We start from the raw sequence: 18,193 nt of genomic DNA on the forward strand, positions 1-18,193 counted from the left end.
ACATGGGGATTGAACGGGGCTTCGAGACTTGACTCCAAATGACGTCACGAGCTGACGTCACGAAAAGGTAGAATCGCCGGACGACCCTACCTGGTATATAGGGCCTTGCACTGATGAGATCCCACAAATGACGAAAGAGATGTAACGCAAGTACCAGTGCTGGCACTCTCTTGAAGTACTTGCGTACTCCTTTGCCTTTCCAGAAGTTTAAATTTCACAAACTTGGCACCAAATTCACAATTTTTTAGATCGAAAGAATTAGAAATTTTGTTTTAAAGCTCGTTATAAGATTTATATACCAGCGGTCAACGAACATCATAGAAATAAATGAAGCTCTTAGTACTTGAGCGAGCGAACAGCTGATAAATGGAAATGAGTAGCCAGGAATATTGTCCATCACTATGCTAACAAGTAAACAAAGGCAGATGTAGCGCAGCACACAATTATATATACGTATTGCATGTGGTTTGATGCCATTTGTGTCAAATTTGGTTGGCGTATGGTCGTCATGATACACCCTGCTTTACAACTAAAAAATTGTGATGTACGCTCCAAAATACTAAATCGAAGTTTGGGTTTGCCAATCCTTTACCTAAATCGTTGATTTCAACCAGCTTCTTGGTCGCTGTCCCTAAAATGTTTTTATGCATAGCTGACATTGATGGTTTGATATTTTGATTTAGTCACTCATCACTATCCCTGAGGGATACGTTCTCCTCTGACACTTGCAAAGCTAATGCTAGGATGTATTGGGAAGTCAAAGCTCACCTTTAAAACTATGGGCTGAAACAACCAATCTATTTTGCTCGCATCAATACCAAGACAAACAAAAGATTGTATTCTTAAACTTAGATGCAAGTTACATCTAACAGAAATTGTCACCTGCGCTCAGCATGTCACATTCTGCAGACAAGTGCTTGTAATTGCACCCACAGCTTTACTACGAGGTACTGAAGATAAGCGCCTTCCCCAACACTTTCACTGGCCAGCTATTGACCCACAGCTCTTGGCTGTTTCTTCGCAAACAACACCTTGCATATGTCCACTTCTTTGCACAAATTAAGCATGTTGTTGGCCAACGGATGTTAGGCCCCAAAGCACTGTCTAGCAAAGTAGAGCCTCAAACGCAGGGCGTCGTTTAGCAGACGTCTAGCCCCGGAGCACGGGGAGATCGTCGCAGACGTCGAGCCCCACATGCACCGTCTAGCAGACCTCCAGCTGCGGACAGGTGACGAGCACGGCGGCGCCGGCCGAGCCCACAGAGACCACCGTCAGATCCAGCACCAGCTCCTCCCCGCAGCCATCACCCCGCAGCACCTCTTCGGCGCGCTGCCGCTGCTCGGCCGACCACCGCTCGCTCCCTGTCAGAGACGAGGCAGCAGTCAGGGTCGGTGCGGTGTTCTGACGGTCAACGATGTCGCACGGCCGGACAGCGGCCTCACGGTGGTAATGGGAAATATGGGGTATCGCGACAGCGCTGCAGCCGCGTCTGCGGATCAACGATCAGCTAAAACAAACAAATGATGAATACGCTTCACAGTGAATTTTTACGCGCTTTACGCATATTAGACACGTAAGTCCCCGCAAAAAGTTCCTTTACATCGATCATATCTCTGATCTCTCCCGTTCACCGGCCCGACTCCGCTCCCTCCATCCCTCCTGTCCACACCACAAACCTCTGAAGGCGAGTAGCAGGGAGGTGGGTGGCAGCCGGGACACCTGATCGGGCAGCTGGTACAGCCGGTCCAGCGCCACGCGCTCCTGGCGTCCCAGGTCGAGCAGACGGACCAGCGCCTGCGGGCCGAACGGGTCCGCCACGGCGCCGCGCGCCCAGCCAGCGGCACCTGACAGAGATGTCAGGAAGTCATGTCAGCTGAGGTCGGCAGTTGCTACATCCGGCTAGATCGACGAGCGACTTCGTCACGAAACGAAATAGCGGACTAACCGATCGGCGCAGCTCAGTTATTACGCAATTGCACTTCACAACTCTTATTTTGGATAGTTTGACATTTGAGCATCAATACAGGGTGCGGACGATAAATTAGGACAGCTTTCAGAACGCAATTTGACCGATAAAATGAAGTGCGAGTGGATATTTGAAGGTGTACACTTCAATAACTGTTCTTTCCTGGCTTTCACACTGAATTTTGAATTGATCGCTGTGTTTTCAAGCATGGAGGAAGAGAAAAGGGCCGCCATTGTCGTTGGGCTCCGCGCCGGGAGGACCGCTGGCGAGATAGCAGAGTTCAACAAGTTGCCCAGGAGCCTGTGCTATCGAATTAAGAAGGAGTTTGATGAAAGGGTGGCGGGTGGAGAGAACCGCGATGAAGTTTCGGTACAAAGGAAGACCCACAAGAGGAGGCGAGATTCCACCAGGACTCCGGAGTTCGTCGAGCAGCTTCAGAACGCGATTGATGAAGATCCTGGCAAATCAATGCGGTGTCTGGCTCGGGAGCTGAACGTGGATGAGAAGACTGTTCGGAAGTGCGTTCATGAAGACATAAGGTACAAGTCCTACGCACTCAAGAGGCATAGCAAGACCTAGCAAGGACGAAGCGTGAAAAATTTGAAGTCATTACATTGATTTTCGCAGAAGTTATGCCGTTTTTTTTTTGTAACACATGCAAGTTTGTCCTAATTTATCGTCCGCACCCTGTAGATGAAAACATGCAACATACGTAACTTTGTAAACATGGCTGTAAGTAATATGCATCGGCGGCTATGCCCCATGACTCAACACTCAACAGTGCCCAGTTAACCGCTCAGGGACCGCCCGTTGACCGGCCCCCGCCGACGCGCCTCCCACGCCACCTACCGGCGTCCTCTACACCTCTCACGGCCACCAGCTGTCCGGCCTGCGGCGGCTGTCGGATAGGCAGCGGCGCCGTCTGTCCGGTCATGGCCTCTCTGAGCTCCTCCTCCAGTCGATCTACGGCCGCTGTGTTCTCATCGGTCAGCGGACCACCCAGGAACCGGCCCGGCCCGAGCACCTGGCCCAGCAGGAACTGCGGAGGGAGGGAGAACGGGGCGTCAGGGATACTGTATCACGGGTGGGCGTCAGTGCACTCAAGGCTCGTGTGGGTATCGATATTCGATTCGCTGATTGTGGAGATTGTGTACCATGAGAGTTGAGACCACGTCAGACACGCGGGGTAAACATTACACATCACGGCTCACGCGCTAGCTCCATGACTTATGTCACCCCGCACAGACCTCTGTATACACCCTGCAACCCTGCAACTAAATAAACCGACTTTCAGTTATACCCGATACGGTTGATTATATATCTACTCTCGATGCATGATGCACCTAGTTTGCACACCCAACAAAACATGATGTTTCACATACGTAGGGTAAGGGCGGGTAAGAGTACGCGGGCGATAAGAGTACGCATCAGCTGTTTCGGTTGCTTAGCAACGCGGGTTTGTCGAGTTCATGAAGTGACATGAAGCCGCCAGTGCGTGCTTGTCACCAACGGAACGTGGGCGTTGAGCGGCGACGCTGTTGAGTTTAAGGCGATGAATATTATTTTCGAGCGTTATGATATTATTATGGTATGGTACAATAATGTTGATACTTGGCAGTTCAGATAAGGTACATTTCCGCGATTGTTGTGGGAAACTTGTGAGGTTATCTGGGGAAATACTGTGCAGTGCAATATTCTGTTTGCGAAGTTTTGCACAACGTTTCGGGGTTGTTTTGTGCGCGAATTGCATGTACGGTAAGAGGACGCACTGTTCAGGAGGGTAAGAGTACGCAGAATTATACATTAAATCGAATATACAGAAATATACAATTATTAATCTATCGCTCAATGACGTTTGTTTTGTAGGTATATCATCAATGGAGCACTGTGATGCAGATGCGTACCCGAAATTCTTCCAAATACGAGTTATTCTCCCTTTTGATTGTGCATGTTTTTAAAGAAACACACGACATGATTTATAGACTTGAAAGATTTATTTTATATTTTTCTTTTTGGATACTAGAATTAACTTAAATGCCCTCTGAGTTTGAAGTTAAGCATTTGGACAGTACAAGCTACATAGGTGTGTGTTCATATGCTTGCGTACTCCACCCGCCTGGCGTGCGTACTCTTACACACCCCATATGGTAAGAGTACGCAACTGCAGCGGTTCAGAAAATGTCAGTTTTAGACTACTTCCATTTACGCTGAAGGATCGTTGCCCCATGGGATGATGGCTAATTCAATGAACTTTAATATTCCCTATTTGCGATTTCTTTCTTTCAAATATTAAATAAATGAGAGCAAGAAATCCACTAAGTGCGTACTCTTATACGACTTCACCCTACACCACATTCACGATACATCGAACGTATACAGACACCCAATATTCATACTGCCCCCCCCCCCCGTCCACGTGTCACCGGGTGCACACTGTCCACCGCCCTCCACCTGTCCACCACCTACCCACATATCCACCTGTCCACCTCCCCTCACCGGGTGTGTGTCTCCGGGCCGCAGGCTGGGGTTGGCCAGGTCGCTGAGCAGCGGCGGCCGGCTGGCGTTGCTCTCAGACCCCAGTCGACACCGCTTCTGAGGACTGGCCACCGTCGGAGGGGAGACCGCTGAGACGGCAGACAGGGCGGCGGGTCGGGCGGCGCGGGCTGTCGACGGAGGGGGGGGGGGGGCAAGTCGGAGTCAGATTTAGTCCAACGCGGTCAACGCACTGGGGGCGTGCTCAATGAAGTCAAAAAAGGACATTTGTACGACAAGCAGCAGGTCATAGCTCGGGTAGATTACCAACACTATCAGAGGGTCACTGCAGGCTGCGGTCATAGGACGCAGCACGCAACCGCGCAAGCAGAAACAAGTGTTTTAACTTGTAGGCACTCCAAAGGTCGTACCGGACACCGTGGCACCTTATCGTAGGGTCCTCAGAAATGAAACATTTTAAGTCCTTTTAGACAAACCCAGCAGCGAGCAGTCGGAAACGCACCGGTGTCCGACACAGCGCCTATCCACCATCACAACATATAACCAGCGCCAGACTAGGCAAATTTCCCCACCTACCGGCGTCCGAGACTCGGCCCAGCATCTTGTCGTTGAAACAGAACGAGTTGGTGTCACTCAGCAGATGAAGCCGCGCCTGCGTCCGCGCATCAGACGATTCTACCTGAAAACGAACAATTACTCGTCTTCAGATTGATCAACCTAAGAAGTAACGGGTCACCGGTGCGTTCAGAGTGGCTCAGTTAAACAAAGCAACAATGATAAGAATCACACTAGCCAGTAGACATGGGCTCACCCATTTGTGTCATCCCGCACGTGATGTGATATTGATCTTTGCCCTATTTTTTTTTATCGCACGTTATACACGATCCACATTCTGTGAATCGCTGACGAAATTATTTCTGTATCTCGTAGTCCCAGGCCGACCCCTACTGACCCGCTCCAGAAGGAACTCCTTTCCAACCAGCTTCTCTCTGAAGAAGCGCAGCTGGTCCTCGGGACAGGCCGACTCCGGGACTCCGAACAGCCCGAACTGGACACCGATCGACGGGGTCTGCCGGTCAGGGGTCATAGGTCAGGTCACAGGCCGACTCCGGGACTCCGAACAGCCCGAACTGGACGCCCACTGAGGGCGTCTGTAGGTCACGGGTCACAGGGGTCAGACGAGAGGTGTGGCCACAGGTCAGAGGCAGCAGTAAAGTAGCCGTTCAGAGGTGGAATGCGGTCCACTGGTCACAGGTCTATACGAGGTCAAGCGGCAAGAGGTCACGGTGAAGTTATGAGACCTCGTTTGATACTTCATTCACGAAATTGCAAGTCTGACACATAGCAAAACCCAACAGCGAAAGTTAACGCCGATATGAACAGGGAATGAAAAGCCACAATACCAAATTCCCCGCCCCCTGCTAAGTCCAGCCTGCTGCCCCCTCTCACCTCACAGAGATGCGGCGGCAGTCGTCTTAGCTGCGCCAGTCCAGCCGTCTCCAGCCGGCCCCAGTCGAGGAGACGCACCACGGCCCGGTCGCCGTGCCTCCCTTGGACCACGGCACGTCGCCAGGCGGGGCCGTCCCCCAGCGGTCCGGGGCAGTTCACCAGAACCGGACAGCCCTCAGGAGGGACGGCGCTCAGCGGCGACTCTGAAGGAGACGGGGAGCGTTAAACATCAGTCGTAGAGGGACGGTGGAAGCAGGCAGGACGATAGACTTGCTGCACGGCGAGAAAAGCCAAGCAAGAGTTGGCTTTGATCACTCAAAATGCCCATCAAACCTTCAGCCAGCTGTCAAAAACAGCATCCAGTCGTAGTATGACAACGTCCTTCCCGACTGCTTGCAGCTGCGGCATAGAATTAGCGAAAGCTACCACCTTAGCGGGTGGTACCGATTTCACCCTAAAGCGGTGCCTACCTGCGTTGGCTGCTGTCTGCAGCTGCTCCACGATCGCCTGGTAGGCCCGGTACAGCGCCAGGTCCCGCACCTGTGCCGAGACCAACTGCGGGTGTACCATCGCACACGGCACCACCACGTGCTTACGGTCCACTTCCAGCTGCAGAGAATGACAAGGGTCAGTTCCAGACACCAGCTGCGGGTGTACCATCGCGCACGGCACCACCACGTGCTTACGGTCCACTTCCAGCTGCAGAAAGGGACAAGGGTCAGTTCCAGACACCAACTGAGGGTGTACTGGCGCACGGCACCACCACGTGCTTACGGTCCACCTCCAGCTGAGGAGAGGGGAAGGAAATTAGGTGAGTTCCCACACAAAGGGGCTGCATGGTAGGGAAGGACCAATCCATCGCACACGGCTCCTTCAGCTACAGAGGGCAGCAAGCGTCAGCTCTGGATGAAGGTTATCTGGTGAGCCACCATTTAGCTACACCGTGCCTCCCCGAGCCGGCCCTGCCCCAATCCCCACGTACCTCGACCTGTGGCGGCACGGTCCACTCCTGCGTCTGCGTCTGTGTCTCCGGGCCGCCGGCCGTCCGCACGCTGTCGGCCATCACACTCAGCACGCTCTTCCCGTCCGCATTGAACAGAGCCACTCGAACAGAGGGCTCCGCGCCGGTCACACTGGCCGTCAGCGGCTGGCCGTTCAGCGCCGCCAAACCCTCCCACTGTGCGTCACTCCAGTCACCGCCGGGGCCGGCCGGCCGCCACGGCAGCACGGCCAGCACGGCCTGGGGCGGCACGTCCTGCAGGCTGGCCGGCAGCTGCGTCACGCCCGTCGGCGGCACGCGCTCCGAGTTACCCCAGTCGATGAAGTGGATGACGTAGTGGGAGTCCTCGACGGTCCGCACGTCTCCTCGGTACCTGGATCGAGAGAGAGGTGGTGTCACGGGCGGGGTGGCAGCTAAAGCAACATGACATAAATGGTCATGGCCATACCTATACTTATGGATAAACCGAGATATGAAGAAGACGACCAAACGATGTAAAGGTTAAAAAAAAATAGGCAGACAACAGCTCTGATGTACTTCTTTTTTAAATATTTTTGGTGCCCGACCCGGGCATTTTGTCGTTAGTAGCACATATTCATACTGGGTTAATACGCTATATACACGGCAGTGGTACGAATCGTTTTCGGCACCCGCTACGCGGGACAGCCTTGACCGCACGCTTCCTGTCACGCACCCCAGGTGGCACCGCACTGGTGCGCACGCTGGGGCTATCCCGATTTCTCGGGCCCGGCAGGTCAGAGGGCTGCTCCGGGACATGAAGCGAGGCCGTGCCCTCGGGACATGTCACCGGACCGAAGGATCTGTTTAAACGCGGATCAGGCCCGTGTACCTGCGGCCGGGGGCGCTGGCTGGCACAGCGGTAATCCCCACGACCGAGCGAACACTCCCCAGTTACTGCCATCTCCTGGGTAGGAGCCGGCCGAGGAAAACGCTGCCAGAGGTCAGCTTTGATCTAAGGACCTCCCACACCAATCGTGGACGCACTTGCCAACTGCGCCACAGGGGTGGTAACTCTGATGTACTGACTAAAACTTCAGTGGGACATATGATATACGCCAGCATGCCACATAGTCTTATCCACATGTAACTGAACACTGAGCAACCCTAGTCCGTGACTTGTCACGCATCCCCCCCCCCCCCCACCCCACCCGCGGCACGCTAGTTGTCTCACCAGCGGCCTTCGAAGAGCGCGGCGCACAGCTGTCCCGTTTCCAGCCCGCGGAAGCCGGCGGGCGTGGCTGGCGACACGACCGACTTGTTCAACTCCTCCTCCATCCTCTGTACCAGCTCGTACTGGTCCGTGAGCCGCAGGTAGACCGCGCTCGGGTCCGCGGCGTAGCTCACCATTACCTGTGGGGGATATACATTGGTGAGGTGAGTGGAATAGAACACCATATGAGTATGCGTACCTATAACACACGACACACGCCTTCATCTGAGAGAAGGGAGTAGACAGTGATGAGTTCATCGGAGCCCACCTGAACCAATCGGAACACATATATAGGCGGAGCCTAAACCACAGCGCACCACCCCACTAAGCGAAGGCAAATTACAAGAGGTAAGCTGCTTACCTCTTGTAATTCGCCTTCGCTTACCGTAAGCACCGACAAAATAAGAGTGTAGAGTAAAGTCAAATCGACCTTCATCCCATTCACTCCAACCCATCATAATCAGCGCCTGCTTTGAGCTCAGCATGACGTCCGCTCGCCGCGGCTCACCTGGTAGTGCTGTCCAGGCCGCAGGCTGACAGGACCCAGCTGTGGCTCCCGCTGCTGCTGCTGCTGCTGTCGTTGTTTCTGTCGCTTCAGTAGCAGTAGCTGCTGCTGCCTGAGACGCCGCCGCCTCTCCTCAGCCCCCGGCTCCTGTCCCTGCTGCTGCTGCTGCTGCTGTGCCTGAGGTATCTGCTGCTGCTGCTGCTGCTGCTGCTGCTGCTGCTGCTGCTGCTGCTGCTGCTGCGGGGACTGCTGCTGCTGCTGCTGCGGGGACTGCTGATGCAGTGGTGACGGATGCGACTGCTGCTGCTGCTGCTGCGGGGACTGCTGATGCAGCGGTGACGGATGCGACTGCTGCTGCTGCTGCTGCAGTGGCGATCGCTGCTGCTGCTGCTGCTGCTGCTGCTGCTGGTGGTATAACTGCCGTCCCCGCTGCTGTGGTGATCCCTGCTGCACTTGCTGTCGGGGCGGAGGGTTGGCCACCAGTGTCCTCTCGTCTCCCGAGCCGCGGCCGGCGGCCCTGGCCTGTCCGGTGGTAGCGCGCGGACGGCGCAGGGGCGCCGGCGCTCTGTCTGAGGCGGGCTGGTCGCCGCGCGCCAGACGAACCGAGCGGACCTGCTCCTCTTCACTGCTGCTGTCCACTGACACCACCAGGTCAGGGCTGGGGGAGGGGAGGGAAGGGGTCAGGGGTGAGGGGACAGGGTGACAGGTCATAACCATAGACCTACACTAGTCACCAGGTCAGGCCGGCTGGGCAGGTAAAAAAGAGTGGCGAAGACGACACAAGAGAGTGAAGGGTTGCGTGCCCACACTCCCCAGTACTCAACCCAGTCAACGTTTAAGCTTTCAAGCATGCACTCACAGCCACAAGCTTACTCGTATACAATGCAGCATAGCAAATATGTTTTATAGTTGCGCATTAAAGGGACACTCCCACCTTAACATTAGTTTTGAGTTGAGATAGCCAAATTGGTGGCCATGGCCTGCAAATACCGGTTTGGGCACTCACAACATCGACAAATGCTTTAATTCGAAAATATGGAATTTCAAACTTGCAGTTTTCGGATTCTAAGGGGCTAGTGCATTGGTATGCCCCCTTAGAATTTGTGACGTCAGCGGAGATCTAACGATTTTTAAATCTTTTACTAAAACGTTTGGTAGCACGCGGTGGTATATGCTGCTTTGCGCGCAACAAATGCCGCACTTTCAAATAAAGTCGCTAGGAACAGCGGAGATCCCAAAAAGTAAACAAAAGTAAAAGTCTAATATCTTGAAAACCGGTGAATATTTTTCGATGAAATTTGGTAGATATTCGTTTTCGCTCTTTCTGAACCGAGCGACATCACTTTCGTGCCAATTCATTAACTTTTTTGAAGGTGGGAGGGTCCCTTTAACAAAGTAATTGTGTCATGTTCAGAGGAAAAATGGAAAATAAGGACCTCGGAGAGCGGTTCGTATCATACCGGCAGCGTGGCTTGTGTGCCTCCCAGTCCATCCGCTGGCAGGCCGCCGAGCAGTAGGGCTGCCGGCAGTGGGAGCAGTAGCCGGCCGTGACGGCGCCACACACCGAGCAGAGCGCCAGACCCTGCTGGGCCAGGTGGCTGGTGGTCGGCGCCGCGCCGGGGCCCGTCTGTGAGACAGAGACAGGGGGAGGGTCATTCAGCAGCGCCAGACCTGCTCGGCTGGGTGGCTGGCGGTCGGCGCCGCACCGGGGCCGGTCTATCAGAGAGAGACAGGGGGATGGGGTCAGACGGCACCACCAGACCCTGCTCGGCTAGATGGCTGGCGGTGGGCGCCGCGCCGGGGCCGGTCTGCGAGACAGGGAGACAGGGGGGGGGGGGGTCATTCAGCAGCGCCAGACCCTTCTACGCTGGCGGTCGGCGCGCATCGTCCCCACCGGCGCCGTTCTAACAGATAGATACAGACAGAGTCAGACAGCTGACTACAGCTCCAGATGGAAAACACGACTTTCCCGCTGGCACCGTTCTGTCACATATAAACACAGAGGGAGTCGACCATCGCACCCCGTCCCTACGGCGCCCTTTCGTCGTGCACTGACGAGTGACGAGGTCATATACATAGACAAAGTCACAGTTCAGACTGCAGCCCCTCACCGGAGCAGCGCCGCTACAATAATACACAGAGACTGGATCGGACAGACCGCCGTGGCTGCAGGCAGAAGGTCAGTTCGGGCAAGGGGGAAAAAGGAAGACAAATTATGAGAAATGAAAAGCAATACAAGCTCTACTCGAAATGGTTAAACAATAATGGACAGTCGCGGGGCAGTGGAATCAGAAAATGATTGTGTATAATTCTACGCCATTTACGAAACCGATATTGAAAAGATTATTTTCAAGGTAGTGAAGAGGGAGGCCTGGGACCGCGGCTGCAAGACAAGAAGCGATAAATATTATAAAAAAAACGAGCACTTGCATTTCACCAAGGGGCATTAAAAATTTCCGTCGTCCATAATTTACGCAGTAACATGGAAAGGATCAGCGCTTCAAAAGGAGCGCCGGGACAAGCGCTCAGCGCAACGACCGGGTTCCACCTCCTCTGCCATCAGCCAAAGCGGCGCCGGTCTCACTAATCTCTCACCGTGGGAGGGGTGTGCTGCTGCTCGGTGCGCTCCGGCGCCTGTCCCTGCTGCTCCGAGCCGACCTCCAGGGTGTCGCAAAACTCCTGACTGTGGGATACGGGCGACTCACTGCTGAGGGTGACACGTGACATATCTACGTGACAAATTGCAGATTGTGTGACACAGGCGACTCACTACCTACTGACGGGTATCACGTGACATGGATGACACACTACTGAGCATGACACACTGCTGACACAAGCAGACACACCGCCGATCGTGGGGCACAGACAACTCATCACAGACAATATCCCAGAGTGCAAAGGCTGACAGTAACATATTTCACAGTCGATACACTGCTAGCATTGACAGAGAAGACACGAGCGGCCCTTGGCCTTGACCCGTGATGACACGGACAATGAGCGAGGGTGTCGAGCCCGGTGCTTCTATTGACTGTCTATATACTGAAAATGACACATGACAAAGGGGACCCTTGTCCTTCGATACTTATAACATTATCAAGAACATATTATCATTCCACCAAAGCTAGGCTTTTCAGCTATTTAGTTAGGGAGTTCAGAAAAAAACGGCGAATACCAAATGGTCAGTTCAGCAAAGAGACGTCCACCGAGAGACTAAACAAATGATGACGACTGATACGGAGAGAGGACTTACGTGAGCTGCAGCATCTTCTGGCGCACCTTTTCCATTTCGCGCAGACATGCCTCCGTCTGTGGCTGAGTCTGTGGACGAAGAGTCGGTGGATATCAACAGGCAACAGTTGATTCGGAGGTAAAAGCGGCTACGAATGATATACACTAGTTATCGTTATTGTCTCCAATCTCTACCAGGGGGTGGGGCGGGATGTGGTAACCACGCTAACTGGGTGATCACGCTAGGTACTGGGACTGGGATCGTACTCTTGCTCCTTAGGTATCTCATTAAACTTACGCGCATGCACCGCATGTCTCAGTATAATGGCCGAAAAAGTATGACGGACTCGGGAACGTTTTTTTTCTTTCTTTTTTACTGAACCTCGCTGTGCATCACTGTCAGCTAGTACCTGTAATGTATGACTACCTGTGTGAAAAGTTTTTTCCTTATGCATCTGGTAATTGTTAGCAATGTTTTTTTATAACATTCCCGGACAATAACAGGAGGTCCAATACCGCCCACACCGTGCCACGACAGTCCATCGGCGAGCGACTCGCTCTGCACCGCGCACATACCTCCAGCTCGAAGCGGCGCGCCTCGTCCCGACGCTGTCGCTGTTTCTGTCTCTCGGCCGGCGGCAGACCCATCTTCACCGTCCAGTGGAGCGGCGCGCGGCCGTTTAGACCTGCGATCGCTCGGGCACACTCGCTGAAAACGGGGCGAGAACAGGGGGGCGGATAATTTATACCTCGCTGGAGGCAGGGAGAGCATTCAACGGAGCGGACAACTCAGTCACACCGACGGGGAACGGTACACCGCGGTCACGTCAGATATTTGCGATGATTTTCAAATTCACAGGATGAGGTGCGCATATTTGTCAAATAAAGGTATGCAGAGGGTTGTACCCTTGTTGTTCTCACTTCTCAGATTATCTTGATGTAAGCAATCGACTGACACTGGCGAACAAGGTCGGCGATGGATTCCGAGGATCACACTGCAATGTTTAATGCTTTCAACCAGTGAACCTCTCTGTGAGTGAACCTCAGTCCTCATTCAGTATGATAGCTGTACAAGTTAGAAATCCGATCTCCTCCCCAGCGGAGCTCCGGCAGCGGACTTACCCGGCGGATCGCATCCTGACAAACCCCACCGGGTGTCCGCGACTATTGGTGGTCACGTTGGAGCTCTCGACATATCCGAATCGCAGGAACTGGCTCCTCAGCCCTTGCTGCAGAGGGGAGGAGGCGCAAGATAAGTGCATAAGGTCAGTACTTGAATTGCTATAGATTGCACTAATCGTAGACCTCTGTATACCGAGGTATGTATACCGAGGTCTATGTCCTCATAAAATCATAAGTTGTAAAATATAGCACACTATGTAGGTACCTTGTTCTGAAAAAACACCACATGACAGTGGGCATTCTGGCAAAAGTAAAAATTGATACGAACGTTAGTTACATTTGTCGCGTTTATCTTCAGAAAACAGCAAGGCTTAGTAAAGATAAAAGAATAAAAAGCCAAAAAATATGAATGGATAAGACTGTGGTAATACAACAAAGTATGGCGATGCTAGTTTCATTTCGCTTCCCTGACACACACACCTTGGTGAGTGATGGATGAAAGTTGTGCACGATGAGCTCGGTGTTGTACTCGTCGTCTTCAACTCCGACATCCCAGCTACGTGTTCCGTCCATTTCGATCCTGCAAGCCACACCACGTTCAATATAAAGGGATACCTATGTAATGGAGCTGCCATTAGAATCGGTGGGAATAGCTCGGTCCATTCATGGCCCACACTAACAAATGGGAAGGCAATCGTTGATATCTAGGAATGAGTTTTTCTATAAATCCAGATTTTTGAAAATGCTTACTAGTCTTCACCAGCATGACAAACTTTTCACCGACTATGTAGCGGTGCAGATCAATAATCGCTCTCAATAACCACTCAGATCATGATCCGAGTGGATCTCACCATGTGCACAACATTTGAAACCAAAGTAGGTATCTACGCATGTCAATAAGTGCTACAAAACTATGAACTATGAGTTATGACATGCAATCACACTATCATATCCTTCCTACCACCTCCACCGATAGCGCCATCCATATGCCTATTCTCGTTCGTTATACCGAACCAGGCACCATGGCTGTTGCCCCAGACTGAAGCGTTTAAATGCACTTCATGTGTACTCGTTAAATAATAAACCGCCGGTGGACTCCGGTGAAAGGAAAAAAAAAACTACTAAAATAGAGCTTTGGAGTCACAGCAAGCGAGCCTTTAAGTGAGGATCTTTGATTTCACTGGATCTCAAGTAAAACAAAAACCGGATCTATGATCCCAAAGGTTCTAGTTATCAATAAGTAAAAGAGCTGAATCTATGATCCCGTCAGATCCGAGATCAGAATCCGTGGGATCAGATCCCAGATCCATTTTCTCGGATCCATGCACTAGGGTAGACCACTTTGAAAACAATTGTGGGATTCGTTAGGCCTGGTCAGAGTTCTTGCGAACACTATGGAGTATGGCACAAGGGTGTGTGCATTTTTTTTTCTATTGGATCAATTCATCCGTCCCACGGCGCAAAGCGAGCAAAGTTTTCCCTATGAAAACAATGGCGGGGTGCGCGACAATACAGATTCTCCAACTTATGTACTATGTAGTTCATATTTCTTTGCTCAATATGCGCCTGTAAACACTAGAATAAAAAACAACGGAGGAGAGAAGGGCGCCGACGTAGCCGAGAGTCGTCACTCTCCGACCACTCAGCCGGATCGACGTTGAGGAAATCGTGACCGGCACAGAGGGCGGTGCCTAGACCAACAGAGCTGGTCATCGCAAACGACGCCAGCGAGCGCTGCCCCACTGCGTCGAGGGCGACGTTGGCGCGGCAAAACAAGTTCTTCTCTTTCAGCCGCTGAGCACTCCATGCATGGGGTGACGATCGCCCGCTTCTCCTCGACCGTCGTCACCTCGTCGAAGAGGGAGAGTCCGATGAGCTCCTTGGAGGGATACCACAGGTGCCGGCCGCCGGGCCATCACCTTGCCCGATTGCCGTCCCAAATCCTTGTGATAGGCAGTGAGGGCTTTGAGAAGGGCGAGGTGAATTACCGATGCTAGGGTCGAACAGTGGGCGGACAGCCACGCTGCTACGCACGTTGTGACGAAGGTCGTTGACCGGCTTAGCGCCATCTTCTTGTGCTCGGTGAGCGCGAGCTGTTCACAGAAGAGTATGATCTTGACAGTGTGTATCAACTTTTGTCATTCAGCGAGTAAAGGGCAAGGCTCCTGGCTTTCGGATGTCAGTCTAAAGAACACCGTCCAACACAACGACAGTTCCATGAGTTCCATTTCATGAGACAGAACGAATGACACTCGTTCCATGAGTTGCCACCACTTCAACAAACCGCTTGAACAACAGGATATTAGGGCCGGAAGACAGGCCAAAGCAGACGTTGAGTGTCGCGTCCACCAGACCACTAGCTCAAGCATGTGGTGCCGGCATGCGAGGTGAAGCAGCTTCTCCTGTTATTTATTGTTCTTTTGACATTCAGCTAACACTGGAGTTTGAAAAAGAAAGCCTATGATTTCAAGAATGTCGAGGACAGCCCATTGAGCAAAGGTTGTAGCTTTAATGAAAAAAATAAAAGGTAATCTCCAATCCCAATGGCAACAATGTCAATGAAAACTACATTTCTGAAATCATCTCACTGCTTTGAGTGACATCTTCCACCTATTTCGAAGATGAAATGACTTTCCAACAAACCGTGCCAGGTGAAAAGAAATGCAAATCAAATGATGTCAGAATTCCAATTCTGCTCAAGTCAACATACATAGGAACCTAGCTAAATAGAATTGACTTCCATCCACCCTCATAACGATTGATAAAATGAGGGATATTGGTAAAAGGGAAGAGTTAAAGGGACTATCCCACCTTTAACATGGGGTTTGAGTTGAGATAGCCAAGATTGCGGCGAGGTTCAGAAACCACTAGGTACCTACCAATCTATCTAGGTTGCAACCCCCGCGGGCTCTTGGTGTTGAAGAAATTCGTTCCCTTCATTTGAAAATGGGCCTTGCGCAAGGCCCTATCTTCAACATGGAGCGACCATTAGTGTGACGTCACCTCGTTTAGCCATTCTGATTTAATTGGGTTTGTGCGTTGAAAATCGCTTAAAACTTGGTCTGAACTTTGTTGTGGTGGACGCCGGTGAAAACAGGGCGCCGGAGGGCATATTAGTCACGTGACATTTGGAACTTCTCCTGCTCCATGGGCCTTCTATATCCCAAACGTCACGTGTAAATTTAACGAACCTTGATCAAATCGCCCCAGGCGCCGTTTTCACCGTCGTCCGTTGTGGTGCCTACAGAGTAAAAAGAATCAGCTTTATGACAGTAATGTGGCCTGGGGAAGGAGGTAATTTTGGGCTGTGACTTCACATATTTGAAAGTTTGTGTTTGGAATATGGGAAGCCTAACATGTTTAATGAAAAATAAATGCCAGAACCGTGTTCCTGGTCATCCAATCTATAAAGTCGGGCACAATTTAACTGGTTTTAACAACATTTTAGAAGGTGGGATAGGTGGGATTTAGAAGGTGGGAACCTTCCCACTTGCCTTCCTGTAACAGATCACACAAAATACACAGAAATACTCACAATACTTTCAGAATACTGTGTTGGCGTACCACGTGAGCATATGCTATTTTACAAACATTGGACTTTCTTGTGATAAAAATGTAAAATCGGTTCTATTACGTCACCAAAGTTTATCTAAAATTTCCTCTAATATGTATTTTTTTTTACAAAACTAGATTTCATACAAAATTCAAAAGACTAGAAATACTCCAGTTACGCTGTAAAACAATAGAGTCATGATATGAAGCACCTAAATGGATCAGAGTGAAAATAAAGTAATGATAAAATCATTTTTTTATGACGAGATTTATCAGCTCATAATAAAGACATTTTGTAGCGCAGCAGGCATATTTACGTCTGGACAACGAGTTGCGTTGGAGAGGCCGGAAATAGTGGCGATTTCAGGACCGCAAGAATGGACCGTCATTGGAATGATTCTTTCTTAAACCGTGCACTGTTTTCGGCCGAAATTTAATAGTTACTACAAAATATTTTGTAATTACGTTTCCACCAAGAATGAATGACAGCAGGGCAAATTTTTTACTACTTTTGCATTTTGTCAAGAAGCATATAGTGCTGTTATATTGCAGTTTTAGCGTGTTTGTTACAAAATATGAAGCGAATAAGCGTCAGTGTAATTCTCATCAGTGCCAGAAGTTAACTTGGGGAAAGCTATGGTAATTGCGCTTGTCCATCCACTAGAAGTTATTAAATATTTTGCTTTGTGTATTCCAAAAGGAGAGGGAACTATTTTATTTGTGCCTTCATGTCAGAATTGAAGGTGGATCATAAAATTTTCAAGGCAGTTTACAAAGAAGCATTTGGTCTAAGCAGTGGCTAAGAAGAAAAGGTTGATCAATCCGGAAGTTCAGTCATTGTACCTTAACTTGGCAGCAAGATTCCCTAGGACAGAGGATATATTGTATACCTGTCCTGTAAATCAAAGCATTTTTGTGCCTGCAAAGGCTTAAGTTCTTTGTGGTGTGTTCGGAGACCGGAGTGAGGCTGGCCGTTTTTGTTGTATGTTTATGTGGAGATTGAATATAACTGTGACCCTGTGCTTGTTTGTATACTTACTATGGTCAAACAGGGAACAGCACATTCACATAACATACTCACCTAGCATTTAACTCATAGCTGTACCCTGCAAGTGCAGGATCTGTACTTGTTCATGTCCGAGCATTAACAAAGCACTAAAGTAGCTTAGTAATCATTTCCCACATTTTCTGAGCATCTAACATGACATACAGCAGTGCAGAGCAGCTTCAGAGAAGAAACACTTTAAATGCACAGACTCACACCAGCCACCCAATGAGCCAGTTCCTCAGTTGACTGTTTCCCTGGATGCAGCTTGGCAAGGTGAGCTAACTATTGGCAAGTAGAAGGTTAGCAAGTAAGATTGAGTTAGGGTGAGTACCTACCTATAACTGGGTGCTACTGCTATGCAGGTCTTGGGTAGGCTGCAAATATGTGTGATGATTGAGGTTAGGTCAGCTGTCAGGTTGTTCAGGTATGCTCATTGCTCAGGTCACATTTTTATGGACACTTGGCAAATTAAAAAACTAACAACCTAATATAAGCTAACCTGACTAAACCTACACAACTGCTGACTAAAGGAACTAAGCACCTACCTACTTGTGGCTACATCTCATAACATGTCAAATTAGAGTTCCCTGGTGGAAGAT

General features: G+C 50.9%; 1 protein-coding gene across 2 annotated transcripts; it reads right to left on the reverse strand.

Moving 5' to 3' along the window:
- Positions 1 to 784: 784 nt before the first annotated feature.
- Positions 785 to 16,871, reverse strand: LOC122394516. Of its 2 annotated transcripts, none has more exons than XM_043391427.1 (18): positions 16,530 to 16,871; positions 13,475 to 13,574; positions 12,995 to 13,101; positions 12,449 to 12,581; positions 11,895 to 11,962; positions 11,240 to 11,327; positions 10,105 to 10,271; positions 8,648 to 9,302; positions 8,101 to 8,279; positions 6,891 to 7,281; positions 6,379 to 6,517; positions 5,909 to 6,111; positions 5,412 to 5,528; positions 5,036 to 5,138; positions 4,463 to 4,629; positions 2,816 to 3,005; positions 1,677 to 1,844; positions 785 to 1,361 (listed from the first exon to the last, which is right to left on the reverse strand). In XM_043391427.1, the coding sequence occupies exons 2-18, from the start codon at positions 13,565 to 13,567 to the stop codon at positions 1,204 to 1,206; spliced, it is 3,126 nt and encodes a 1,041-aa protein (XP_043247362.1). In that variant the 5' UTR covers positions 13,568 to 13,574; positions 16,530 to 16,871; the 3' UTR covers positions 785 to 1,203. The 2 variants fall into 2 exon arrangements, with proteins under 2 accessions (XP_043247362.1, XP_043247363.1); XM_043391428.1 differs by lacking the exon at positions 16,530 to 16,871 and adding an exon at positions 16,489 to 16,529.
- Positions 16,872 to 18,193: the final 1,322 nt, after the last annotated feature.

This window comes from Amphibalanus amphitrite, unplaced genomic scaffold (genome assembly GCF_019059575.1).
Source record: "Amphibalanus amphitrite isolate SeventyFive unplaced genomic scaffold, NRLGWU_Aamphi_draft 000596F_arrow, whole genome shotgun sequence".
NCBI lineage: Eukaryota > Metazoa > Arthropoda > Thecostraca > Balanomorpha > Balanidae > Amphibalanus > Amphibalanus amphitrite.

Coding starts and splice junctions, on each gene's coding strand:
- LOC122394516 (XM_043391427.1), bottom strand. CDS start 13,567: ATGGACGGAACACGTAGCTGGGATGTCGGAGTTGAAGACGACGAGTAC. Junction 13,102..13,474: donor TTCATCCATCACTCACCAAG/GTGTGTGTGTCA, acceptor TCCCCTCTGCAG/CAAGGGCTGAGGAGCCAGTT. Junction 11,963..12,448: donor CGCGCCGCTTCGAGCTGGAG/GTATGTGCGCGG, acceptor CTTCGTCCACAG/ACTCAGCCACAGACGGAGGC.